This window comes from Mixophyes fleayi, chromosome 10 (genome assembly GCF_038048845.1).
Source record: "Mixophyes fleayi isolate aMixFle1 chromosome 10, aMixFle1.hap1, whole genome shotgun sequence".
Taxonomy (NCBI): Eukaryota; Metazoa; Chordata; class Amphibia; order Anura; family Limnodynastidae; genus Mixophyes; species Mixophyes fleayi.
This window is the reverse complement of record NC_134411.1, coordinates 4,093,143-4,120,120: the sequence shown is the minus strand read 5'-3', so window position 1 is coordinate 4,120,120 and position 26,978 is coordinate 4,093,143. Positions and strand designations below refer to the sequence as shown.

At 41.3% G+C, this 26,978-nt stretch overlaps 1 protein-coding gene across 3 annotated transcripts; it reads right to left on the bottom strand.

The window, feature by feature from the left end:
* Positions 1-3,484: 3,484 nt before the first annotated feature.
* On the bottom strand, positions 3,485-25,945 carry VEGFB (vascular endothelial growth factor B). Of its 3 annotated transcripts, none has more exons than XM_075187677.1 (9): positions 25,514-25,945; positions 25,143-25,325; positions 20,029-20,068; positions 11,435-11,631; positions 10,238-10,311; positions 8,712-8,744; positions 6,637-6,720; positions 5,521-5,643; positions 3,485-4,798 (listed from the first exon to the last, which is right to left on the bottom strand). In XM_075187677.1, the coding sequence occupies exons 2-9, from the start codon at positions 25,206-25,208 to the stop codon at positions 4,777-4,779; spliced, it is 639 nt and encodes a 212-aa protein (XP_075043778.1). In that variant the 5' UTR covers positions 25,209-25,325; positions 25,514-25,945; the 3' UTR covers positions 3,485-4,776. The 3 variants fall into 3 exon arrangements, with proteins under 3 accessions (XP_075043778.1, XP_075043779.1, XP_075043777.1); XM_075187678.1 differs by having other exon boundaries at positions 25,854-25,940; XM_075187676.1 differs by having other exon boundaries at positions 25,143-25,945.
* Between the last annotated feature and the right edge of the window lie 1,033 nt (positions 25,946-26,978).

Here is a 26,978-nt window from a genome sequence, read left to right as displayed (position 1 = left end):
GGACTCTCCTGCCATTTATTACACCTGTTCATATCTGTGGATTTGAGTTATACCTGTTTAGACTGCTACCTGGAAATCTGCATATACAATGTACGGAATCCTTGTTTATGTGTTTTGCCTGAATAAAGTCATTTGGTTTATTATACTTCTGTTGCTGCTTCCTGAATGCACCAGGAATCATAACATGATGAACTGCATACAATCTGGGCCTGTTGATTGAACACCCTCTGCTTCAGTCCTGGGATTCCTAGTGTTTTTTGCATTGAACTCTGTGTTTGGCTGTTAAGACATGTCAGTAAATCCACAGCTACAAATGCTGCAAATGAACATTATTCAGCTCCGTTACCAAATAATACAGGTATCTACCTTACTCCAAGAACTGCTTAAAACCCTTCCTGCTTCTGTGTTGAACAGTTTCAACACAAATATTGAGTCTAGAGCAACAAACTCATCTAAAGAAAGCAGGCAGACCACGGAAAATCCTCCCGGAAATTTTTCTGACATTGGTGCTGCATCTATGGTAGTCCCAATGGTCTCTACCATCAGGGATTCTAAATGGCCAAGCTACCTGCGTCCTCATCTCAATGAGGAGGAGCGATGGCGCAGAAGGATTGGCAACCTATGCCTCTACTGCACCAATAACGAACATTACTTACCAGACTGTCCACTCTGCAGACCACAACATCCTATTGTATAGTCTTCAGCATGCTCCTCTCCAGATCCTGAATTTGTTTGTACTTCACTTCCTGTTGCTGTATTACAGCCTGATCTGTTCCCTGGGATGGGGCCTAGTCTGCCAGTTCCAGCCAACTGTCCTGTGGTGCCAGCTCGAGCCTCCAGTTCACAGGTGCCAGTCACCACTCCAGAGTCCTTGCTTGCTCCAGAGGGGGCGCTGCCCTTAAAGCCTGCTCCTGAGGAGACGCAGCCCTTACAGCCTGTTCCAGAGGGGGCCTTGTCCCTCCAGTCTGTTCCAGAGAGGGTCCTGCCCCTCCACTCTGTTCCCTAAAGTTGGGGAAATCCCTTCGGTTGCCAGAAAATCTGTCTGGAAGATGAAGCTTGGGTTCTTGAACTTCAACTTCCTGAGAAGAGGTAATCCTGGAGCTTGTTCATGAACAGACAATCCGGTAGAAATGTCTTGAACAATGTCTTGAACAATCTGATATTGAGCCTGTAGTCGATTAGCCAGCACTTGTGCAAGGGAAAGAGGAGTAGGATCCAAGGGAGTAAATCTCAAGTATGTGGGCCGGTTATAATTCATGAATCACCCTGCGAGTTAAGTTATCAGAACCTGTTGTTGATGAGAGCTTCACCTATAGCAACCCCCTATCCCATAGAACCAGATATGTTCGCTGGTACTCTGTTGTCCCCAGGACTTATTCTCGAGTAGTGATAACTCAACTCTGGTAGGTAGGCACCACAGAGGACTTGACAGTGGGATGCTGAGCAGAGATATTCCTGAACCAGATAAAGCAGGAACACTGAGTAGTCACAGGATGCAATACCAACCTCCACCAGTATTACAGATTGGCATTGTGGAGTAGAGGATGGTGTAGTACCAGCTGTGGCCTGTGTGAGATGGAGCTAGAGAGCAGCACAGTGTCAGGGAAAATGCAGGAGCAAGATAGAGATAAATCTGTACTGTGAAACACTACAGACACAGATGAGTCTGATGGAGCGAATAGCTGGCACCTCGATCCTGCGGATGGGAGGAGATCTCACAGATGAAAAGGCTGAGTCCGAATCCAAGTAGAAGTCAGGGCCACGAGCAAACAAGCAAGGTCGGTAATCAGGCAGAGGGTCACAACTGGAGATCAAACAGCAGCAAAGCAGAACAGGCACAGGGATAAACCAGCATCAGCCAGGGATAAACGATGAACTGCCCTGAGCACAAGTTGAGGCAGGTATTAGAAGCTGAGACACAGGTGCAGTTCTAATTAGGCAAGGAGGTTAACCCCTACAGGCATAGTACAAAGCTCAGGAGCAGAACAGCAGCACCTCTGGTGGATTACAGGTACTGCTGCCACATTCAAAACATAGGCAGAGTTGTAACAACAGGTGAATGAATGCGTGGAGCTAACCTAAAGAGCTTTACAGCGCAAAGTGCTTGTTTTCAGCAGTGAAGATTTCTGGAGGTTCTGTATTGTTGTGCATCTCCCTGCCATTGTTTGGGGGGCAGTCATTCCTCCAAGAGGCAAAATAAATGATAATGAGTATTAATATGACTGAGAGATTATCTTCACCCCACATTGTAGCATTCTTTTTCTGATGACAGTGTATCTTCCAGGATAACAGTGCCCCCATCCCCAGAGCATAGGTGGTCCCTCGGTGACTTGAGGAGCATGACAGTGATGTTATTGATATGTCATGGCCTTCGCAGTCTCCCCATCTGAACCCAATGAAGCATTTGTGGGATATTCTGGAACAAACCCTGAGACAACGTTTTCCACTACCATCGACCATGCGCCAGTTTAGTGACTTTCTTGTTGAAAAATGGTTCTGCTTTCCTTCTGCACAATTCCAGCCATGAGTTAACTTAATGGCACATCAGGCAGTACTACCTGCATGTGGTGACAAAACAGCTTATTAAACAACTTTATATTGATGTTTTAATTTTTTGCTCCAGTATCTGTATGTTGGTCAAACATGGTGCATTTTATCTTGACAAATGTAAGTCACTACATTGCCTAGCATGACCTGACCGCTGGGCATGATCATATTACAGTTGTACAAAGGTTGCATAATATCTGTAGTGTAGACAGCACCATGGACACCTACGCATCATGTGACCAGATTTCTTAAATTACATCTTGGGATATGCAAAATGATTTTAATTAACAGGGTGTGAGTGTACTCCACACTAGCAAGTGATTTTATTTGAGAAACTAGAGCTTGGGCAGTAAATAACCCTGAAAACCTGAGACAATACCGTATGAATTGGGGACAAAACTGCTCAGTTTGCAGTTCCAAAAAAAAACTTGTCCAGACTGCAGTCATTCTAACTTTCTGTGGCTCAGTAGTTCAGAACGATTGAGCCAGTTACCAGGACACAAATAATTACTGCCAGCAATTTAGTAGGCCATCCAACACGTAATCTTTAGACAAATGACTTACAACGATATTGCTTTTGTTGCTATATTTATAGCCTTTAATATCTCAAGCAACAACATAGTACTTAGTGTACTTTTATTCAATGTAACTCTTCACACAGTTGGTCATGCCATCTGCCAAACCAATTTAGTACGGAATGTGGAGATGAAACCAGTCAGCTGACATATCATGACCTATAAAAGCAGAGGTCACCACCTCTGACCTCTCATTGTCTCAGCAACACCATGTGACCCTTTTTATAGCCTGCTTTCATTGTACTAGAATTTGCATGATTATTTATGAATCCCTTAAATTGTCATTAGAATTAAGCAGTCATCTAGTAAATGTGAAAATAAATCAAACAAATTTTGTTACAAGAACACACACACAAAAGACATTACCTTTTTAAAATGTTTTATATAGATACATGAAATTATAAATAACATTTGCACATACATACATATCCATATGTTAGCCCACCTGGTAACATAGAGAAATATAAGAGAAATATTCATGCAAAGATAAATAGATCAATACAAGATGGATGGATAAATAAATATAGTCCTTGTTAGTATCACTTGTTAGCATATCCTTAAGTAAAAGGTAAATACATACTACACCCACTAAATAAATTGGGCCTATACAGAATTACCCATGCGGCTTATTTTGTCATTTGCACAGTAGGTTAATTGGCTTCTGAAACGGCGCTGTGTAATATGTTGGTGGTATATAATTATACATTAATCCATAGCAACCAATCAGCAATCAAGTTCCATTTGTCTGGTACACGTTAGACAAAATAACCCGTACTCTGTAGCGCTTAATGTTAATATTTATTTTTATGTGGTTAGTTCCATTTTGTCTGAATGTTCTAAAATAAAGCTTCATGGAGCCAAGCAGTCATTCTCCTCCCAGACCTCAATCAGAACAACTTATTTAATTATTTTATTTTCTTTCAAATATAGAATTTTAGAATGTCAAATATGTAACATATTCTTGGGCTATGTGAAGACATTACAACTATTCTCTACAAAACACAAAGAGAAATTAAACACTTTTCAAATGTAACAAAATTATCTTGTTAATGGATGCCTTAATAATGGTAGGGTAAGACATACAGATATTTATTCTTTTTTTTTTTTAGTATGGCAAAATATAAACAAGGTCTTTTGCCAAATGCCGATGTCACACCCCAGAATTGCCCTCTTTCATTTCAATGATGGCATCAGAATAACAGTTAACACGATAGATACAGACATAATATACAGTTGGAAAAACACTGCATGATTGATGCACATTAAAGTCATGATATACAGTCTGACACCAAGGGGTAAATGTATCAAGCTGAGAGTTTTCCGGCGGGTTTGAAAAACCAATCAGATTCTATCTATCATTTATTTAGTACATTCTACAAAATGATAGCTAGAATCTGATTGGTTGCTATAGGCAACATCTCCACTTTTCAAACCCGCCGGAAAACTCTCAGCTTGATACATTTAACCCCAACTCCTCCTTTTAATCTGACTAAGTTTATCATGAAGTGGAGGCCGCCATGTTTAAACCCACTGTATCTATAGCACGATATCCAGTAGGCGCTCTCCAGCTGGACTAACGCAGTAAGCTTGCAGAGTCACTGGCTTATGAATAATAACCACTGAAACTGAGATTATTCTCTTTCCTCAATGGATGTCAGCTTCTTGGTTTTTCACACCTGCCAGAAGATGAGAGGACACATGTTATTCATTGCAATAGTGATCAGGAAGTCACAGCCACAAAGTAAATAGCTCTTGCGCAACTCTTGGGACAAATTACGCCATGCGCCGCCGCCAACCCACCCAAACCATGCCAGATCCAGTATGGATTTGCCAATTTTGTGGCTCTCCTCTCAGGCGACAGATCATGTATATTTTGTACATCAAACATTTAGACTGGGACATTCGGGGAAAATAAAAAAGCATGTAATGTAATTCATAGCAGCCAATCAGATTCTTTTATTTTATTAGTGTTTAGAATAGAAATGCAAATAACTGGTTGCTAGTACAGCAATCATTTAGGACCTGGTTTTATTAGATGAAGTTTACATAGAATGAAGGCAAATGACTGGAAATCATGGGCAATATCTTTTTCAATAGATTAATTAATTGGTGGTGCTGGCTGAGTATTTGTCACAGGATTGCTCCTGCAATATATGACATGTAGATATGGAGTTCTCAGGATACCCATGGGCCATAAATTAGGAACTGTAGGGTCCCATCAGGCCCACAGACTACAAATACCCAGCTATGAAGTGATGGCCTGAGCACCGGTCTGGTAAGAATTTATCTGCTTGATGTAATCATAGGAGAAACACTCCACGCTGTGCTATGATGCTTGAACATTCTTGTCATAGTTTCTCTATCAACCTGCAGAAGGAGGCTCAGTGCAGTGTGTCACCTGCAGCGCTCTTTATTAAGCACCAGTCCTCGTTCATTACACTTGTCCTCTCTCCGGTGACAGACACACTTGCAGGTTTTAGGGTCTAAGGTCCTTCGCCGGTCACAAGGTGGACAAGTAGACCTGAGGTGATGAAGAAGAAGGAGGGGGAATGATCAGAGAAAAGTAATATATATATATATATAATTCCAGTGGTATTTAACAGAGAATCTAAATTAGACTGTATGTCATGTCAATGGCATGTTAGAGTCCACATCACACTACCATTTTTGGTATTAAGTGTTAATGTACTACAGTGGCTCAGTGGTTAGCACTTCTGCACTGGGGTCATCAGTTCGATTCCCAATTATAAAGTGCTATGGAATTTGCTGGCGCTTTATACATAAATGTTGCTGATGATGATGATTCCCAACCATGGCCTTATCTGTGTGGAGTTTGTAAGTTCCCCCCAAGTTTGCCTGGGTTTCTTCACACACTCCAAAAACCTACTAGTAGGTTACTTGGCTGCAGGGCCGGATTAACCATAGGGCTAACTGGGCTACAGCCCAGGGGCCTCGGGCATCCAGGGGGCCCTTGAAAGTGCTAACAGCATTATTGATCGGTCGGGGGCGGGGGCGCCCCCGGCGCGATCAGTGCTGCTGAGCACTTTCACTGCGGTCCTTCACCGGCGCGCTGTAGTCTCCTTACTGAGGAGATCTCGTGAGTCTCACTCTCATGAGATCTCAGTAAAGAGCAGACAGCGCGCCGGGGAAGGACTGCAATGCCAGGAGAAGGAGGTAAGTGCCTTGGGGGCTGTTCGGATCACGGGGGGGGGGGGCCTCACGGGGGAATGGAGGCCCCCTTAGCCCAGGGGCCTCCATTCCCTTAATCCGGCCCTGCTTGGCTGCTGACAAAATGAACCCTTTTTAGGGAATTTGGACTGTAAGCTCCAATGGGGCAGGGATGATGTGAGTGACAACTATTCTATGCACATTGCTGTGGAACTGGTGGCACTATATTAATAAATGATGATGGTGAATGCAGTATTAGCCTTGAGAACAATGCACACTGACACACACACACTTTTCCCTTTGAGATCCCACAGACCTATAAGATGTCACCTTCCTGGCTACAAACCTGTTGCTTTTAGAGGCTCTTATCCCTTTCTTCCCTTTCCGTCTTCTTTTCTTTGCTTTTTTCTCACCTAAAGTGGAGGAGAGTCTGTGATAGAGAACATAGAGGAGTGTGAGAGATGTAGGTATAGAGGGAAGATGGTAGTAAAATAATAGAATTTGAAAGAAATACACTTATTTAGAGCATTTTGCACTAAAGAATATAAAGCAGCACATATAAGCCTGTATAAAGAAGCAATCTTACATAAATGATAGAAGAAAGAATTCCACACCATGGCAGTAAGGACACATTGAAGGACATTATTGGTATATGTGAAAACTGGTCAGGCTGCTCAATATTCTCTGTAAAGGTGTGTGGAGGGGGCGTGGCTTAATGTGCCACATGCTGCGTGCCTACAGGCTACACTGAACCAGCGCTACCTAAAGCTCAACATATCCAAAACTGAGCTTATTATCTTCCCTTCTGCCAGAGTCACAACCTGCCCTCATATCTCCCTCACTGTCAATAACACCACAAGTTCCTTGGTCTCCCAAGCGCTGCCTTGGTGTCACACTTGACTTCACCCCCTGCTTTATTCCTCACATCCAGACTCTCTCCCAGTCGACACCACCTTAAAAACATTGCCAGAATATGCCCTTTTTTTACTCAACATGCTACCAAAACTCTTATCCATTCTCTCATCATCTCCCGTCTTGACTATTGCAACCTCTTGCTATCTGTCATACCAGACACCCATATATCCACACTTCAATCCATCCTAAATGCTGCTGCAAGACTGATCTTCCTCTCTCACCACTCTTCATCTGCTATAGCACTTTGCAAATCCCTACACTGGCTGCCTGTGTACTCCAGAATCAAGTTGAAATTACTCACCCTTACCTACAAAGCCCTCAACAACCCCACCCCTGCATACATCTCAAATCTCATATCAAAATACTCTCCCTCCCGCCCTCTTAGATCTACCTCTGACCTGCACCTTGTCTCATCTCTGGTAACCACCTCTCACTCCCTCCTACAAGACTTCTCCTGTGCTGCTCCCCACTTACAGAATTCCCTACCACGCTCAGTCAGACTTTCCCACAGCCTTCAAATCTTTAGAAGCTCTTTGAAAACTCATCTCTTTTTTTAGAGGTGACCTTATACTCGATAACACTATTCACACTAATGCACACTCAAAACTATCCCAATCTCCACTCTAAGCCACACTAGCTCCTCTTGTTTAAGCTGTGCCCTCTTCCACTTAGAATGTAAGCTCTCTAATAAGCAGGGTCCTTCATACTCTTTGTTTTTATGTCTGCATTTATTGTGTCTACCTTGTATGTCCCTGTTTTTTATATGTACTGTTTTCCCTACTGTACGGCGCTGCAGAGCACTGTGGCACCATACAACTCTACTATAATAATAATAATAATTCACTGATGCATTTAAAAAAAATAAAATAATAATAATAAAAAAAAAAAATACCCACAGTGCAGCGCCCCCCGGGACCCAGCGCCCCAGGCTGCAGCCTGGTCAGCCTAGTGGTTGATCAGGCCCTGCACCAGCTACAGGTCTAGTGTAAGTTCTAATTACTAGTGATGACGGTCGTGTATGCATGTTAGAACATGTGCTTGCAAACAGGAGCAACTGTAAAAATGCATTTTATGTACAGTAGAGATTCATAACATCCTAATAAATGGATTTTCTGGGGACTTTTTTTTTATGTTTTGTCATTAATGACTATATTATTAACAGGTGACATTAATATTTATTTTTTAATTTTTTCTGTCTGTTCTTTTAGGACTTTATATTCCACATATGTATAGGACGTATCCTGCAGTGTATTGTCTGTTAGAGCAGAGAGCACCTAGACCTATATTCAACAAGACACGTATCTGTACATTCATTCCTCGTTGAATACGGACGTGCGTATGCGCGATTTACGTGCGTTTTTATAAAAATGCACAAAACATTCATTTTGTGTGCCTTAACGAATCAGGCCCTCAATGTTGATCTTAGAATGGTAAGATGTAGGTGAAGAAATAAAAGCAGCAGAGAAAATGATCAAGCACAGTGGTAAGTAAAACTGGGAACTGCACCTGGTAGGCTTCAATGTGACACTGCTAAGTGGTCTGCAATGCATTAAAATAACACAGAATGAGAATGACATTCATAGGAAAAAGATAAGATTATAGACAAAATGTATCTGCATTGTATTGACAAGTTGGACCATAAAAGTAACATGTCCTCCCAGAAGCCATAAGGTCATGGGAGATAAGTCAATAAATATGAATGTGTTGGCAGCAAGGAGAGACCCCAGTATCTGTTAAAAAAAGGACAATAGGGTAGATTTGGAAGGAATTTCAGAAATTACGCAAGCTCAACTTGCTGAGATTTTCCAATCAACTATGTCCACAGTGATGTGAACACCTTTGCTAGATTTGCAAATAACAAGAAGCCCATTGCACACAATGTTCACCACACTTGTATTAAAATGTAGTTCGTTTTCCACTATATGTATGTACATGTTAGATAAAGGTAACAATCTCACCCAATGGTTTAATATTTTGTGGAACCCAAATGCCTCTCCATCTGTTCTTAACAATTTCTCAGTTTTGTAGATCACTGGGTATAACCATCGCTATCTCCCAAAAGTGTTTGTTTGGTCCATACATTCAAAATAATCACATTCAGCCTAAATTTTGCTTTTAAAATAATCTTTGTTTATTGATTTTACAACAAAACCAGCAGAGGTAATGAAAAGTACATAACAGTATAGACCAGCAATCACATTTTAGAACAATGACCATAACTGATCTAAAATATTAAAGGTTACAAAAGAAAGAAGAAGAACTACAATAGGGCAGGCTCAGAATAAACGTTATTTGTGTGTTCTAGAACACTGTGGTGCTTGCACATACTTGCCGACTTTTTATTGCCCCCCTCTGGGAAATAACTCACAAATACTACTAGCCTGTAATACTATTAGCCCGTGCCAGGTGTACAATAGACACAAAGGGCCTGAGTCATTAAGGAGAGCAAAGCATAAAAAAGGAGTAACATTTGCACCTGGGCAAAACCATGTTGCATTGGAGGGGGAGGTAAATTTAAAATGTGGGGACAGATTTATAGTTGGGTAGGATATGTCCTAGATCAACTTTAAATTTCAGTGTAATAATAAAGCTAGCAAGTATTTGTGTGCTAGATGAAAAAACAGTCAGTATTTAACTTATGTGCAAAATAATAAACTAATTTGCACCCCTTGCATTGTAACATGGTTTGTCCCAGAGAACATTTACTCCTTTTTTGCCTTAATGACTCAGGCCCAAAAAGTTTTAAGCAATGAGAATTTAAACAAAAGCCACAATATTGTTATAACATATTTGCCCACTCTCCCGGGATGTCCAGGAGACTCCCAAATTCTGGGCAGGTCTGCCGGACTCCTGGGAGAGCAGACCATTTTCCCTCATTCTCCTGTACCCAGGGTGGGGTCAGAATGATGTGAGATCTCACATAGGAGAGAAGAAAAAGTAGGCAAGTATGTGTTATGGTTCATTTTTTAGTGGATAATTGTCTCTTTCATGCATAGTTTTATACATTTCCCATATTATACCCTCTTATTTACCTGCATTCACACTTCATGTGCTGAGTAACAGAGATTTCAGTCAACTCAGGTTTGGGAAACTTTTTCTTAAGAACCTGAAAAATAAAATATGAAATTCTCTTGTTTTAGTATTTGCATTTGTATCCTGTTTTGTTTTGTATTATGAATAGCTTAGACCTTAGGATGTTATATTACTTTAGGTAATGTAACTCAGTGGTGCTCAGTGCCCATGATGACTGATACCTATGGTTGCTGTGTTTTTCCTCTAATTCCCATCAGGTAATTGTAACAACCATTCATGTACATGTGCTCTAAATGATCAGTTTGAGACAAGAATAGTGTATTGTAAATCTCACTATATTTTTCATATATATGAATAGCAACATCACCACCACCATAGTCAAATAACAGAGCATGCCGTTTCCTAAAGAAACCATTCTGCTAAGATTTGTGTTTGCATAGACAAGGTTAAATATATAGTTGACTGTCTTTCAAAATCACCACCTTTTGCCTTTAACTGAAATGTGGTAGAAGTGTCAACTACGTCACCAGTTAACACAACTCCAACTAGAATTCAACTGATTGTGAGGCAAGCATATCACTTTGTCTCCATAGTATAAATGTACTAGTCTAACAATCCAGTGCTGATGTTGCCATGCGTCAGGTTATGTCAGCAGAAGGGTGAGTCTGGCGGTGGTTGAAGAGGCATTAAGAGAATTCACAACTTTTTATTTCACAAACTGTGGCATCACCTTGTTTCTTTAGAGGAAGTGTTACATAATGCTCATTATACCACGTAGACTAGTAGTACTGTACCATAATAGAATGCATTGTCTATTCACTATTACAGGTTGGTCTTTACTAAGCGCTCTCCACACCATGTTTGTCCATAAACAGTGTGTACACCAATAAACAGACACTGTCACTTTAAAAGTAGAAAGCAAAACACACTAAGGCAGGGTTTCCCAAACCCAGTCCTCAGGGCTCCCTAACAGTGCAGGTTTTCTGGATCACATGTGACACCTGTGGATCTGTTACAATGTGTCAGTCAGTAATGAATACACCTGTGCTCCAGCAAGGAGATATGGAAAACCTGCACTGTTAAGGAGCCCTGAGGACTGGGTTTGGGAAACCCTGCACTAAGGTATTATTAGCATGTTTGCTGACAACTCCATAAACAAACTGTGCAGAATGGAAGCGTCCTTATACTATAATCACCTGCATTTGGATGCTGTCTGTCTCCAAGGGAAAGCAACCCTGAGTTTCATCCATGCAGCAGCCAGCGCAGCGCTGGACCAATACACATGACGGTAAGAATAAGTATTCGGAAAACTGTGGAAACTCAGTGAAAAGATTAAGGAGGACCCATCGAGGCTGACACTTACTGCGGTTATATATATCATCCCAAGAGCTGCCTGCAAAACACAACAACAATTCCGTTATTATTTCAAATGGGCAAATCCTCCCACTATAAAATAAACCAGGACATTCTCATAGACTAGAGTCATATATGAAGATAGATTGTTTGTAGTTAGCCAAAAAGAATTTCAAGTATCTTAAATTTTGAAATGGGAACACACATCGAGTACTTGTTACAGGATGCTATTTCATGATGGTCTAGATTATATCTTATGTTTATGCCTATTTAAATGTAGCGAGGGTCATATTATGGAGACAAAATGTGTGTCAAGAAGAAGTTTAAAGGGGATCTACTTAGAAACTGAAAACATAGTAATATGTTTATTACAGCAAAGTACTTCATTTTCAATTTGATCTTTGTTTAATATCATAAATGGAAACAAAGTTGAAAGCAATGTCTCATTTAAGTATTTTTTGTTTTAACTATCAAAATAAAAAGATATATATGTGTGTGCGTGTGTTTGTGTGTTAGGGGATTTAGACTGTAAGCTCCAATGGGGCAGGTACTGATGTGAGTGAGTTCTCTGTACAGCGCTGCGGAATCAGTGGCGCTATACAAATAGCTGATGATGATATTAAACTATTATCAAATACCAAGATAATTCCCCTATACCAAGTATTATGTGCACAAACAGCATGCTTGTGGGTATTAAACAATGCCATTATAGTAGCATGTTACTCAAACTATGAGTTAGGCCTCAAACCACATCTGAAGTGTAGGCTTAGCGGTTGCCTATGTGGAATGCCTGGTGAGGTGAAGGGCTTACCAGGCCAAACAGCAAAGCAACATTTTGGGGAGGGCCCAACGATGCCGTCCATTTCTTTCTGAGGCCCCTGCTATGCCCCAAACCAGGTTTCACTGCACATACACTGGTCTGACCTAATACTGAGCAGAGCGGACTCCTTGGAAGGGTGGTCCAGCATTGCCAGACTCCCCTCAGTGGTTACACCCCCTGTAGTAGCGGTAGTTCTGTCACTGGTTACATTACAATTGATGTGCGTTTCGGTTTTAGATTTTCATTTCTCTCCACTGTGTTACGCCTAGTGACTGTTCAGAGGGCCCCATCCTGCATGTTCCCAGCCGCTGAGGTCCATCCTGCCTTGCGGCAGTTCTTGGTGGAGACCGGGGAACCCGTTAGACTCTGCGCCTCTGTTCGGCTAGTGCTAAACCAGGCTAACACGTCTATCAATCTCCCCAGGGATCTCTGCATTCAGACAATGAGGCAATCATTACAGTTTGCTCTGACCCTACCACGATGGATCTTGTGGACAACCCCTCTCCCAGGGACCTCCTGCAACACCTGCTTGGGAGGGTTAAGAAGCAGGAAGCTAATCTGGAACATTTAATGAAGTTTCTCCAGAGATTCTCCACTTGTCTGGATTCACTTCAGGAAACATTGATGGCACCCAGGTAGTCTGTCCCACCAATGGATACAGTTCCTCCTATGTCTCCAGCCTCTCAGTTACGTATTCCTAACCCTTCTAAATTTGACCGAGATTTCGAATCCTGCAGAGGATTTCTTATTCAGTGTGCCATACAATTTGAGCTCCTTCCCGGGAACTTTCCCAGAAAAAAGGCTAAGGTGGCCTATATTGTTTCACTATTGTCTGGCCAAGCCCTCGCATGGACATCACCCCTATGGGAGCGGAATGATCCTCTACTCCACAACTGTGCTAACTTTCTGACCATATTAAAGAGGATTTTTGATGAGCCCGCCAGAGTTTCTAATGCAGCAGTCGCGATTCTGTGTTTACGCCAGGGTTCACACTCTGTTGGTCAGCATGCCATTAATTTTAGAACATTGGCTTCTGAACTGCGTTGGAATGACAAGGCTTTGATTGCGACATACTGGCAAGATGAATTGGCCTCAAGGGAACTTTCCTCTTCTCTTGATGAATTTATCTCCTTGTGTAACAAGTTTTACCTCCATGTTAAAGAACGAATACTTAAGAAGACTCAGCCTTGTCTGTTCAACTTCCAGTTTCGTATCGCTCCACCGGAGGAATCCATGCCGTTTGGTTGGTTCCGTCTCTCTTGTGAGGAGAGAGAGAGAAGATTCAAGAACAAACTTTGTCTGTATTGCGGTGACCCCGGTCACATTCTGGGTATCTTCCCTAAAAAGATTGGGAAATGACAAGGCCTAACTGGTTCAGGAGAGGTCTCCTTAGGTTCTCTTAGTCCCTCACCAGCATCTTCATCTAGTGACACCTTTGGCTTCTCGGTTCTGCTCACTCACGGTCCCAAAACAATCACTCTTTCAGCATTAGTGGACTCGGAAGCAGCGGTTAATTTCATGTCAGCTTCCATGGTTGCTCGTTTGGCCCTTCCCACTATACCACTGGAACAATCTCTACTCTTTACCACCATTGATGGAAGTAAAATCTCAGGTGGAGTCATTCATGTTCGTACAGTTCCTATCGATCAAATTGCTTCTCTCTGAGTGGAGACATCTGATAGTAGGTGCTTTATTTCCAATAACAATTTATACTGACCAGAAGAATCTCTTGTATTTACAGACGGCACAGTGCCTGAATCCCCGTCAAGCAAGTCTCTGTTTTTCTCCCTGTTCAATCTCATACTCACCTACCGCCCTGGTTTGAAAAGCAAGAAAGCAGATGCTCTGTCACGTTCTTTCGATCCCTCTGACACTGAACACCCCAAACAGAATAAATTTATCTTGGACCCTAAAACCGTGGTGGCATTAATTCCCCAAAGATCTACCCTCTGTCCTCCAGGTAAGATCTTTGTTACTCCTAATTTACGTACTAACTGTTGTGCTAGGCCCATACTTCTCACTTCTTGAGACATACTGGAGCTAAGAAATCCTGGGAGCTGCTCAATCAAAGTTACTGGTGGCCATCTCTTTGCATCGCTGTCAAGCAATTTATTGCAGCATGTCCCATTTGTGCTCAACACAAAGTACTCCGACAGAAACCATATGGTCCATGATCTCAACTGGCAATGGATTTCATCACTGATCTACCATCTTCTAAATCCTGCACCATCATATGGGTCATCGTAGATCGTTTTTCCAGAGTTGCCCATTTTGTACCCCTTAAGGGTCTTCCCTCCACCTCTACTAAGGTAGACCTTTTTCTCAAGGAAATCTTCCGTTTGCTTGGATGTCCTCAGGAGATTGTATCCGACTGAGGTACTCCGTTCATATCTAAATTCTGGAGAGCCTTTTTTAAATTTATTGGCTTCAAACTCCATTTTTCTTTGGTCTACCACCCACAATCTAAACAGCTGACGGAGAGAACAGGAACTTGAGAAATTTCATTGCATATTCGTTTCTGCCAATCAAAGCAACTGGGTGGATCTAATTCCATGGGCGGAATTCGCCCACAATAATCACTACCATGAGGCCATCTCCAACTGACCTTTCTTTGTACTGTACGGCTGCCACCCCAAGTTCCCACCCTTCCCCAGGTTCCATCCTCAGATGTCCCGGTGGTGGACTCTCTTTTTCGGAATTTCTTAGTAATTTGGACTCAAGTAAATGAATGTTTAAATAAGTGTTCCACACAGAAGATGATAGAAGTAGGCGTGCTGTTCCTAATTGGAGACCCGGAGACAAAGTCTGGTTGTCCACCTGCAATCTTCGACTGCGGGTCCCTAGTATGAAGCTAGACCCTAGGTTTATTGGTCCTTTTAACATTTTGGAGGTCATTAATCCTGTAGCCTTTAGGTTGCAGTTGCCTTCTTCCTTAAAAGTTCCCAGCGTGTTCCATGCTTCACTCCTGAAACCTGTTGTCTCCAATCGGTACTCTACCACTAATAATCCTCTACCTCCCATTCTGGTCCAGAATCAACAAGAGTACGAGATCAAACAAATTTTGTATTCTCGCATATCCAGAGGCACCTTGCAGTTTTTGATCGATTGGAAGGGCTATGGCCCAGAGGAACGCTCCTGGGTTAAAGCTACTGATGTACATTGTCCTCGGCTACTTAAGACTTTCCACAAAAAGTTTCCTGACAAGTCTTTTAGGGTGTTCAGTGTCTACCTTTAAGGAAAGAGGTACAGTCACAAACCTCCCTGCTCACACACCTGTGCTTCTGATTCCCTCGGTCTCTGTGTTAGATCAGCACTACCTGGTTTGGGCGGTTACATGATTGTAGCTGGGAGGCGGCATATTCTGCAGTGTATATAAAGCTCACTCTCATACTCTAACAGTGTCAGACCAACAGGTTTCACACCCAGACTGACTCCCTGTTATGTTGTATTGCTGCTGTCCTTGGTTTTTCTTGTGAATCCTTCTTGGAAAGTGCTTCTGCCTGTTAAGCCCTCGTGTTGCTTGTTTTGACCTCTCTTCTTTGGATCCTGATTCTGTACTGTGCTACTGCCCGTGTACCAGATTCCGGACTATTGTGAGACTTTCCTTCTGCATACTGATTTTGTACCTCGCTAATACCAGTGTACCTGTCCTTAGCTAGCTGACCTGCTTTCGGATTTTCATTTCTCTCCGCTGTGTTATGCCAAGTGACTGTTCAGAGGGCCGCAACCTGCGTGTTCCCGACTGCTAAAGTTCATCCTGCCTTACGGCAGTTCTTGCTGAAGACTGGGGAACCCGTTAGACTCTGTGCCTCTGTTCGGCCAGTGCTAAACCAGGCTAACATCCATCTCCCCAGGGAACTCTGTGGTCAGACAACGAGGCAATCGTTACATATACTAAGACAATCTATCATTTAAAAAAGTTTCACATGTTTAAAACAGATACCATGACTTCAGAAAGTAGCATGAAGGCTTTTGTGTAGACGTTCATGGGGGAGCAAAACACTATTTGCCCACCCAACAGAATTCATGGGGGGCAACTGCCTCTCTCTGCCCCCTGGTTTCTACACCGCTGGGGAATGCTAACCAAACACTCAGCGATATTGGAATATTGCCAGATATCACTGGGATTGTGGTGCCAAAGCAAGAACAATGCCCAAGTCAATTTTCAGACATGCCTGTAAATCGAGGCTCTAGGCGGCTGCTCACTGCCGGTGTGTAGACTTTTCTTTCAATCAGAGTAACAGGTCCCCTAACAGTCAGATATATCCAGTTACACCACCTGTCTTGATGGTGAAATTGGATACGGATCCTATTAATTAAGATAGGTTTATATAGTCATCTTAGCTGATTATTTTATACCACTGGTAACATACCACCTATTTTAGTAGAAGTTATGTATATAAGTTATGGCCCTTACTCACTTTTGTCTGAATACATGTTTTCACTAGCATGTTTTAATGCTAGTATAAGCATGTAAAAGGGAATGAGTATGGAATCCATTGTTTCCAAAGACCGCGTACCCACTAGCATTTGCATTTGTGGTCAAGAGCATTTGTGTTGTGTCACCATTTTTTGGACACTGTCTACTCCATTTACCTGCGTTGAAAGCACAGGGGCAGTATGTGCTCATTCGTGTAGCCGATTTTTAAATTCTTGCACAATAAAGATAATTTTTTTTAATCTTATCCTGGTCTTTGGCACTTTGTGATACTCTGAAGATTCCTAATGAGAGGTCTTCTGCAAGCTACAGTACAGATTTCAAACCAGCATTATAACCATTAGCTAAGTATCCTGTACAGTAACTAATGAATTTACTGCTATTGGTGTGAGAAGTCATATCTGTAGATTCCAGTAGAGTGGTGACCACAGAGAACAAATTACTATGGAAAACAATTAATGCAGGAGAAAACAGGAAATGTCATCATGTTGCCTCAATGGGGACATTTCTTAAAAGCACTAAAATAGGGCCTTTTTTCACTCCCTAACGGCTGTCCCTATGTTTCACAGATAAGAGTATGTTACAGATGACAGTTTTATCAACATTAAAGTGACAGATGGCTGTGTGTCACAGTTCCAGATAAGTGAAAGTGTTAAAGTGACTACAGTGTGTGCTATAATGACAGATATCTGTGTATTTCTCATGGCAGATAACTGTATGCAGAAATAACAATGACTGCTACCTATGCAGCTACTCATGTTGTATACCCTTAATCTAACTCTTGCTGTAAATTATAATGTTCTATACCCCTAACTCAACCATTGCTGTAAATTATAATATTGTATACCCCTAATCCAACCCTTGCTGTAAATTATAAAATTATATACCCCTAATCCAACCCTCGCTGTAAATTATAAAGTTGTATACCCCTAATCCAACCCTCGCTGTAAATTATAAAGTTGTATACCCCTAATCCAACCCTTACTGTAAATTATAAAGTTGTATACCCCTAACCCAACCCTTGCTGTAAATTATAATATTGTATACCCCTAATCTAACCCTTACTGTAAATTATAAAGTTGTATACCCCTAATCCAACACTTGCTGTAAATTATAATGTTATATACCCCTAATCCAACCCTTGCTGTAAATTAGAAAGTTGTATACCCCTAATCCAACCCTTGCTGTAAATTAGAAAGTTGTATACCCCTAATCCAACCGTCACCGTAATTTGTAAATTTGTATACCCCTAATCCAACCCTCGCTGTAAATTATAGTGTTGTATAACCCTAATCCAAGCCTTGCTGTAAATTATAGTGTTATATACCCTATTTAAACCCTTGCTGTAATTATAATGTTCTATACCCCTAAATCAACCCTTGCTGTAAATTATAATGTTGTATACTCTCAATCCAGCCCTTGCTGTAAATTATAGTATTATATACTCCTAATCCAACCTTTGCTGTAAATTATAATGCTATATACCCCTAATCCAACCCTTGCTGTAAATTAAAAAATAGTATACCTCTAATCCAACCCTTGCTGTAAATTATCAAATTATATACCCCTAATCCAACCCTCGCTGTAAATTATAAAGTTGTATACCCCTAATCCAACACTTACTGTAAATTATAAAGTTGTATACCCCTAACCCAACCCTTGCTGTAAATTATAATATTGTATACCCCTAATCTAACCCTTACTGTAAATTATAAAGTTGTATACCCCTAATCCAACACTTGCTGTAAATTATAATGTTATATACCTCTAATCCAACCCTTGCTGTAAATTAGAAAGTTGTATACCCCTAATCCAACCCTTGCTGTAAATTAGAAAGTTGTATACCCCTAATCCAACCGTCACCGTAATTTGTAAATTTGTATACCCCTAATCCAACCCTCGCTGTAAATTATAGTGTTGTATAACCCTAATCCAAGCCTTTCTGTAAATTATAGTGTTATATACCCTATTTAAACCCTTGCTGTAATTATAATGTTCTATACCCCTAAATCAACCCTTGCTGTAAATTATAATGTTGTATACTCTCAATCCAGCCCTTGCTGTAAATTATAGTATTATATACTCCTAATCCAACCTTGCTGTAAATTATAATGTTATATACCCCTAATCCAACCCTTGCTGTAAATTTTAATGTTGTATACTGCTAATCCAACTCTTGCTGTAAATTATATTGTTGTATACCCCTAACCCAACCTTTGCTGTAAATTATAATGCTATATACCCCTAATCCAACCCTTGCTGTAAATTATAAAATAGTATACCTCTAATCCAACCCTTGCTGTAAATTATAAAGTTGTATACCCCTAATCCAACCCTTGCTGTAAATTATAATGCTATATACCCCTAATCCAACCCTTGCTGTAATTGATAATGTTCTATACCCTTAACTCAACCCTTGCTGTAAATTATAATGTTGTATACTCCTAATCCAAACCTTGCTTTAAATTATAATGCTATATACCACTAATCCAACACTTGTTGTAAATTATAATGTTGTATACCCCTGTTCCAACCCTTGCTGTAAATGATAATGTTGTATACTCCTAATGCAACCCTTGCTGTAAATTATAATATTGTATACCCCTATTCCAACCCTTGCTGTAAATTATAATGTTGTATACCCCTAATCCAACCCCTGCTGTAAATTATAATACTGTATACCCCTAACCCAACCCTTGCTGTAAATTATAATGTTGTATACCCCTAATCCAACCCTTGCTGTAAATTATAATACTGTATACTGTATACCCCTAACCCAACCCTTGCTGTAAATTATAATGTTGTATACCCCTAATTCAACCCTCGCTATAAATCAGTTGCCTATTCAATTAGCCGTTGAGTGCATCCGGGACAGTCACGAAGGCACCCCCTTCCAATGTAATGTTGCAGACACCCCCCCCCCCCCCACCACAACCCCCAATAGAGGTGCAAGGAGAAATCTGTGACTTTGAGGTACTGTAGTACTTGCAAATGTGCGCAGTCGCAATGTTTGAAAGAACATCACTGGTTATTGGATATGATGCATAATGTTGTATAATCCTAATTTAAACATTGCTGTAAATTATAATGTTGTATTATCCTAATTCAACCCTTGCTGTAAATTGTCATGAAGTTCTAACAGAGGTATATTATTAAACAGATACCCATGAACATAATACCTTCTATCTTCTGGGTCAGTGGAGTTTGAGACACTGAAATCTACAAAAAAGAAGAAAGGCAATAGGGCTTTTAATACATTAACAACAAACACTACAATATATAACAGATCGTACACAGCTTTGTCCTCTCTCAACCATCTCCTTTCTCTTATTTGTTTTCTTTTTCATCTGTTTTTTTCTTCATTCTGCCATTATCTGTGTATTTGTGGCCTCTTTATACCCTCTCAACCCTCACCTTCCCCCACAGCCTCTTCCCTGTATCTGCTACCCTTTCCTCTATAAACAACTCAGAACTTTTCCCCTATTACAGATATAATCTTAACACGCAGTAGCCAGACTGTCTGCAAAAACCAACTTTTCTACACAACAAATCTGCACCCTGATACATCACACACTAGCTGTGGCGTGTGGCTGCATTTTCAGATTTCTAGTGATCACTGGTGATGTCATAGTGACATAAAAGAAGCCCTAGTGATTTACTAATTGGGTTTCTTCACTCACAAGTTGCATGCTGCAAATTATTAGTCGCTACAAAGCTATTTTCCATTTCAGAGCGGCACTGGAATAATTATTATACTGTTCCGTATTTGATTCATGTGAGGTATATGCAGGGTCGGACTGGGCCACAGGGGGGCCGGGCTATCCCCAGGTAGGCCCCGACCCTGATCGCTCCCCTTTTCGTTGGTGGGGGTAGCGGGTAACTTTTAAAAAAAAAAAAGTCATCACACCCGATGTTCAGAGAGAAGACAGAAGACAGAAGAAGAGAAGAAAGATGCCGATAGAAAAGATAAGTGCAAGAACAGAAGCAAGTGGGAGTAAAGGCTGCATGGCAGAGAGTGAGAAGGAGCAAGGCTGCATGGCAGAGAGTGAAGGGGCAAAGGCTGCATGGCAGAGAGTGAAGGGGGAGCACAGACAGCATGGCAGAGAGTGAAGGGGCAAAGGCAGCATGACAGAGAGTGAGAAGGGGCAAAGGCTGCATGGCAGAGAGTAAAAAGGGGCCAAACAAGCAGCATGGCAGAGAGTGAAGGGGGAGCACAGACAGCATGGCAGAGAGTGAAAGGGGAGCACAGACAGCATGGCAGAGAGTGAAGGGGCAAAGGCTGCATAGCAGAGAGTGAGAAGGAGCAAAGGCTGCATGGCAGAGAGTGAGAAGGAGCAAAGGCTGCATGACAGAGAGTGAGAAGGAGCAAAGGCTGCATGACAGAGAGTGAAGGGGGAGCACAGACAGCATGGCAGAGAGTGAAAGGGGAGCACAGACAGCATGGCAGAGAGTGAAGGGGCAAAGGCTGCATGGCAGAGAGTGAGAAGGGGCCAAAGCAGCATGACAGAGAGTGAAGGGGGAGCACAGACAGCATGGCAGAGAGTGAAGGGGCAAAGGCTGCATGGCAGAAAGTGAGAAGGGGCCAAAGCAGCATGGCAGAGTGTGAAGGGGGCCAAAGCAGCATGGCAGAGTGTGAAGAGGGGCCAAAGCAGTATGGCACAGGGTGATGAAGGGGTGCCCGGAGAATGGGTGAGCAAAAGCAGCATGGAGGGCGCAGTGTGATCATAAGGGGGCACAGCATGGTGATGAAGAGGCACAGTAATGTGTGTGTGATGGCACAGTGGGCTTGTGGCAATGTAATGTGTGTGCTGTAGGTGGTGGCTAGCTTATGGGTGCTATTTTGCTTGTGGAGTGATGGTGGGGCAATTTAATTTTATAGTGGGGTCTATTAATTTAAGATAGGTTGGTTTGGGTGCTATTAATTGAATACCGGGCTGAGTTTTTGGCAGTGACGGTTGCGGAAAAGAGGTATATTTATTATACGTAAATGCTATTAATTTATTGCTGGGGCTGTCTGGAGGGAGGGAAATAGGTTTATTTATTAAATGTGAATACTATTACTTTAATGTTGAGGCTGGAGGAAGGCCTAAGTATTAATTGTGGGTCCTATTGATTTAACAAATTTTCTAAATGTACCCATTTTTTTTCCAAATAGGGTCCTCAACATTCCAGGATCCAGACAAGCTGCAACTAAATAAACCAGCAGCCACATGTGGTGAAAGTGACAGGAACAGGTAGGACAGTCTGTCAAATGTTCTGTGTCTAGTTTGTCTGTTTTTGGTGACTGTTCTGCCCAATCTAAGGGGCAGGTCAAGACTGTGTACTCTTTATATACCCACTGCATTCTTTATATACTACACTATGGTGCTAGTTGTCCTTCGTGGGCTGACCACTGCCCCTCTAGTGTCTGGTCTCACCTCTTTGATGGCTGGCCACACCCCCTCTGGTGGGCCCCTAGCGTTACAGTCCCCCGGTGGGCCCTTCATGCCCCAGTCCGACATTGGGTATATTTATCAAGATGCGGGTTTGAAAAAGTCGAAATGTTGCCTATAGCTACCAATCAGATTCTAGCTGTCATTTTGTAGAATGTACTAAATAAATGATAACTAGAATCTGATTGGTTGCTATAGGCGATATCTCCACTTTTGTAAACCCGCAGCTTGATAAATATACCTCATGGAGTCACAACACATCAATATATAATAAGAGTTGTATTTTATTGCTATCTTTTCCCATTCTTTGCCAAGCAAATTCTTCCTTTATCTTAAGGTTTGAAAATATAAATTATAAGCTATACAATTTACGTTTATTGTAAGTGTATATACAGCTATAGGATCTCTTAACTGGAGACCTGTTATTCAGAGAGTTCAAAAAAACAGAAAGAAGGAGGGGAAGGAAATTATTGCTGCTATTCAGTGATGTTGTCATATAGACAGACACGGATACCAAGTGTTTCTTCCCTCAATTACTATAAAGTGCTCTGTCATCTATTTCATGCAGAGAGGAAGTGGGGACGGACAGGAGTCATTTTTAAATACGTTTTAGTATATATTAGACATGGTACTTCAAAATAAGGAGAAACCCTTAATCCCATGTATTCCAGATAATAGATCTCACACCAGTATACATTAAGAATAATGGCAGCAATGTGAATGATGGTGGCACTAGCCAGATAAACTTAGATTAGCCAAACACCTTAATGTTAAATGAAATTCTGAAGTTGTAGATGGGACAGAGTGTTACAATATTAACACCTATTTATATATTTATTTATTTGTGTGGTTTTCTAAAAATAAATAGCTATAACCAAGCCTTACACTCTTTGTGGGCAGAACAGAATGTTTTGCAGCACGGTGGCGTAGTGGTTAGCACTTCTGCCTCACAGCACTGGGGTCATGAGTTCAATTCCCGACCATGGCCTTATCTGTGTGGAGTTTGTATGTTTGTCCCGTGTTTGCGTGGGTTTCCTCCGGGTGCTCCAGTTTCCTCCCACACTCCAAAAACATACTGGTAGGTTAATTGGCTGCTATCAAAATTGACCCTAGTCTCTACCTGTCTGTCTCCCTCTCTGTCTGTCTGTCTGTGTGTGAGTGTGTGTCTATATTAGGGAATTTAGACTGTAAGCTCCAATGGGGCAGGGACTGATGTGAATGAGTTCTCTGTGCAGCGCTGCGGAATCAGTGGCGCTATATAAATAAATGGTGATGATGATGATGATGATGATAGTTTCAAAGTTGCGGAAATAAATCTTCGAGTTGCGCTTTTGCTTCACCATTCCGCAGAATGGCCTTTTCATCCTGTATCTGTAAATTCTGTATTTTGTAGACTGTAAAGTGTATAAATAGAGCTGGGATAACGGAGGCAAATAATTCTGCTATGTGGTATAGTTGTAGCGGGATTCTGTGTGGTACAAATTCTAGTAACATGTGGAATTAAACACCACAGGTCTGATTCATTAAGGAATTTAAACTAAGAAATTTCTTATTTTAGTCTCCTGGACAAAACCATGTTACAATGCAAGGGGTGAAAATTAGTTTTCTGTTTTGCACATAAGGTAAATACTGACTGTTTTTTCATGTAGCACACAAATATCAACTTTAAATTTCAGTGTACAAATAAACTATCAAGTATTTGTGTGCTACATGAAAAAACAGTCAGTATTTAACTTATGTGCAAAACAGAAAACTAATTTTCACCCCTTGCATTGTAACATGGTTTTGTCCAGGAGACTTAAATAAGAAATTTCTTAATTTAAGTTTCTTAATGAATCAGGCCCCACATGCGTAATGAGGCGAATATTATACAGAGCGGTTTTAAACGTTCCCCCATCATACTCTTCGCTATAGCTAGCACTACCAGACTCAGTATATAAGTTAGTGTTTACATGCAGTGGAGAAGCTTGATACAGATGTCACTACCAGTGCCTCAGCCACTGATTACCCAGCGTTCTTTGCTGTGCGTTGGACAAGATACCATGACATAGCTCCTGACATCTGTCCAGTGATGGCGGAAGGCATAGAAAAAACATGGATGACAGTTTTTAAAAAATGGGGTTTGTACAACAAAGGCTTTTGAGCCCCCAATAAGTTGCTGCCCTGGGAAATTTTCCAGCCCCTCCAAACAACGAATACTAGTTCAGTACAACTGGTCTCATTAACTCCACTGTTTGACATTATAACTTCTCCATATTACACCTCCTATTATATTACATAACCCATCCCTTTAAGTCTACATGTTGGTTTACCACTTAACCAAGCCCTAAGCATTCCTCCCAGCATATCAAATGTCCAAAGAGTGACTTTAGATTGTCTTTTCAATAAAAATCTATTTCAAAGACAGGAACATGCATTACAGCAGAGCTTGTATACATATTATCATAAAGCACAGCATGTCATACTCAACAAGACCCCAGAAAGCAGTAGGACATGTAATAATGTACAGGATAATTGTGATTATAAGTACAGGAGCCAGACACTGGTAGAAGTCAGTAGAAGTGGGTATACATACAGCCTGTATGATACAGGTCTACACAACATACAATAACAGAGCAATTTATAAGGTTAACTGTAATGGGGATTTGGGTCAAAAGTGAGTGACTTTCTCTTCCTAAGAGGGATAGTTGGAAAGTATATCTATAACTCTAACCATGCTCTGTGTAACTAAGTCATAAAACTCAATTATTACATGAAACTTCTTACTCTGACTCTACTTCTACTCTCTATATAAGTTGCATCTAATCCCACTTTATTGTCCCAATTGACCACTTGCCCTTCCCAGTGAGTATAAGACTTACCGGCATCAGGATGCAGTGCAGTAAAACAGATAGCCACATTAGAGAACTGGCAAGCACACAATCCATCTTGTAGAGATATTCAGGGTCCTAGGGGTTGTCCTTTGAAGCCAATCCTAAATCTTACAAGGCAATTGTTGAGGTCTGGCAGAGGTTTTTATATGCAGATTCATTCACATGCACAGTCTGTTCAATACAGAAGGTAAGAGAGAGAGAAGGGATGAGGGAGGGTGAGATTCTGGCTCAGAGTGGGAAACAGGGAAATAGTTATTTAGTTCCAAAGGGTTACCGCTGTCCAGCCACCCCCAACCTAAGTAAACTTTCACAAAGCAAACACAACATTCTTTCCCAAAAAAGAAAATAGTCAAATTTACCAGGATTTGCTTGTGTCATAGAAGAATGTGCCTGAATTGACCCTGTCTCCTTTCTTTTCTGCCTCTCTCATTATGTTCCCTTCTCTCTCCCCCTCTATCCTTCACTTTTCCTCCCCTTTTGTCTCTATTCTGCCTTCTCTCTCCCTCTGAACTGTCTGTATCTGATGATTTGTAGTAGGCAGGACACAGGAGACCCTGACTCTTCACACAGAAAGGTAGGAGATAGAGAGATAAGCTGAGAATGGAGTGGTGGATGGGAGGGAAAGGATAGTTCATAGACAGAGATGAAACGAGAGGGAATTTAGGTGCTGCAGAGGTGCAGAGGGAGAGCAGTACTAACAGCCAGTCCGTGGTGTATCCAGAGTTTAGGAATAGACAGCACAGCACATTCTGGCTCTGTATGTACTTGTGTAAAGAGAGTTACTCCTAGTGTGCACGTCTCATTATATGTGTTTGTGAATCATTGTGTGTGACTCATAGGATGTATGTGTGTGACATGTAGAAGTGCCTCTGGTAATGTCCACAATTAGCTGGTAGGTGTATATTGAAATCCGAAGCCCAATGCTCCCTTAATTCTAAAAAACATTTTGAAGAATTACAGAGTATGCTTGTTATGAATTCCACCTTATAGGTGTGCCATATTCTATTGATGACTGATTGTATAGATCAGGGGTCAGGGAACTTTTTTACCTTTTACCCCAAAATATATTTAGATACGCCGATGTTATCCCCCTGATCTGAAAATAAGGAAATCATATATTATTAATTATTGGAATTCAAAATTTTATTGAATCTATTAAAAATTTCTTAGAAAGCTTCAACTTCAAAACTTCAGGTTTTGGAGAAATGATGTTGCTTCATTTTTGATACGAGAGCATCAACATTGGGGCATTTTGATGTCAAAGCAATTTGGATACAGTCTTCATCGTCCAATCGATTTCTCTGCTTTGTTTTTATGTTCGTTAGAGTGGAAAATCCTTGTTCGCAAAGGTAGGTTGTTGCAAAAGGCAGCAACTTTTTGACTGCCTCCTCATGTGCAATTTTGATGCCTTTGCAGCTGTTGACATCCAAAAATATGACAGATCTGCTTTGTTTTCAAATGCAATAAGTGCTTCATTATTGCATCGAAGCTCAATAAGTGCCTCTGCCAACCCTTGAGGCTCTTCTGGTACACCAGCAATTTCAAGGGGTCTACAATCCAACTGACAGCATGTGAATCGGCAGCATAACCCCCAGGAATTTCATTTTTACCCCATTTGGGGTAATTTACCCCTGTTCCCTGACCACTGGTATAGATGGTGCAGAAGATTGCTTGCAGTCCAACACAATATTGCATGTAGCCGCCAAGACAGTGGGCTAGATTTACTAAGCTGCGGGTTTGAAAAAGTGGGGATGTTGCCTATAGCAACCAATCAGATTCTAGCTGTCATTTTGTAGAAGGTACTAAATAAATTAAAGCTAGAAT

Bases quoted from the DNA above. Each gene is read 5' to 3' on its own strand.
- VEGFB (XM_075187676.1), bottom strand. From the start codon at position 25,208: ATGGATTGTGTGCTTGCCAGTTCTCTAATGTGGCTATCTGTTTTACTG. The intron at 11,632-20,028 runs GTATTATGTTCA...TGTGTTTTGCAG, and splicing joins ACTGACCCAGAAGATAGAAG to GCAGCTCTTGGGATGATATA. The intron at 8,745-10,237 runs GTAAATAAGAGG...AATGCATTGCAG, and splicing joins CACATGAAGTGTGAATGCAG to ACCACTTAGCAGTGTCACAT.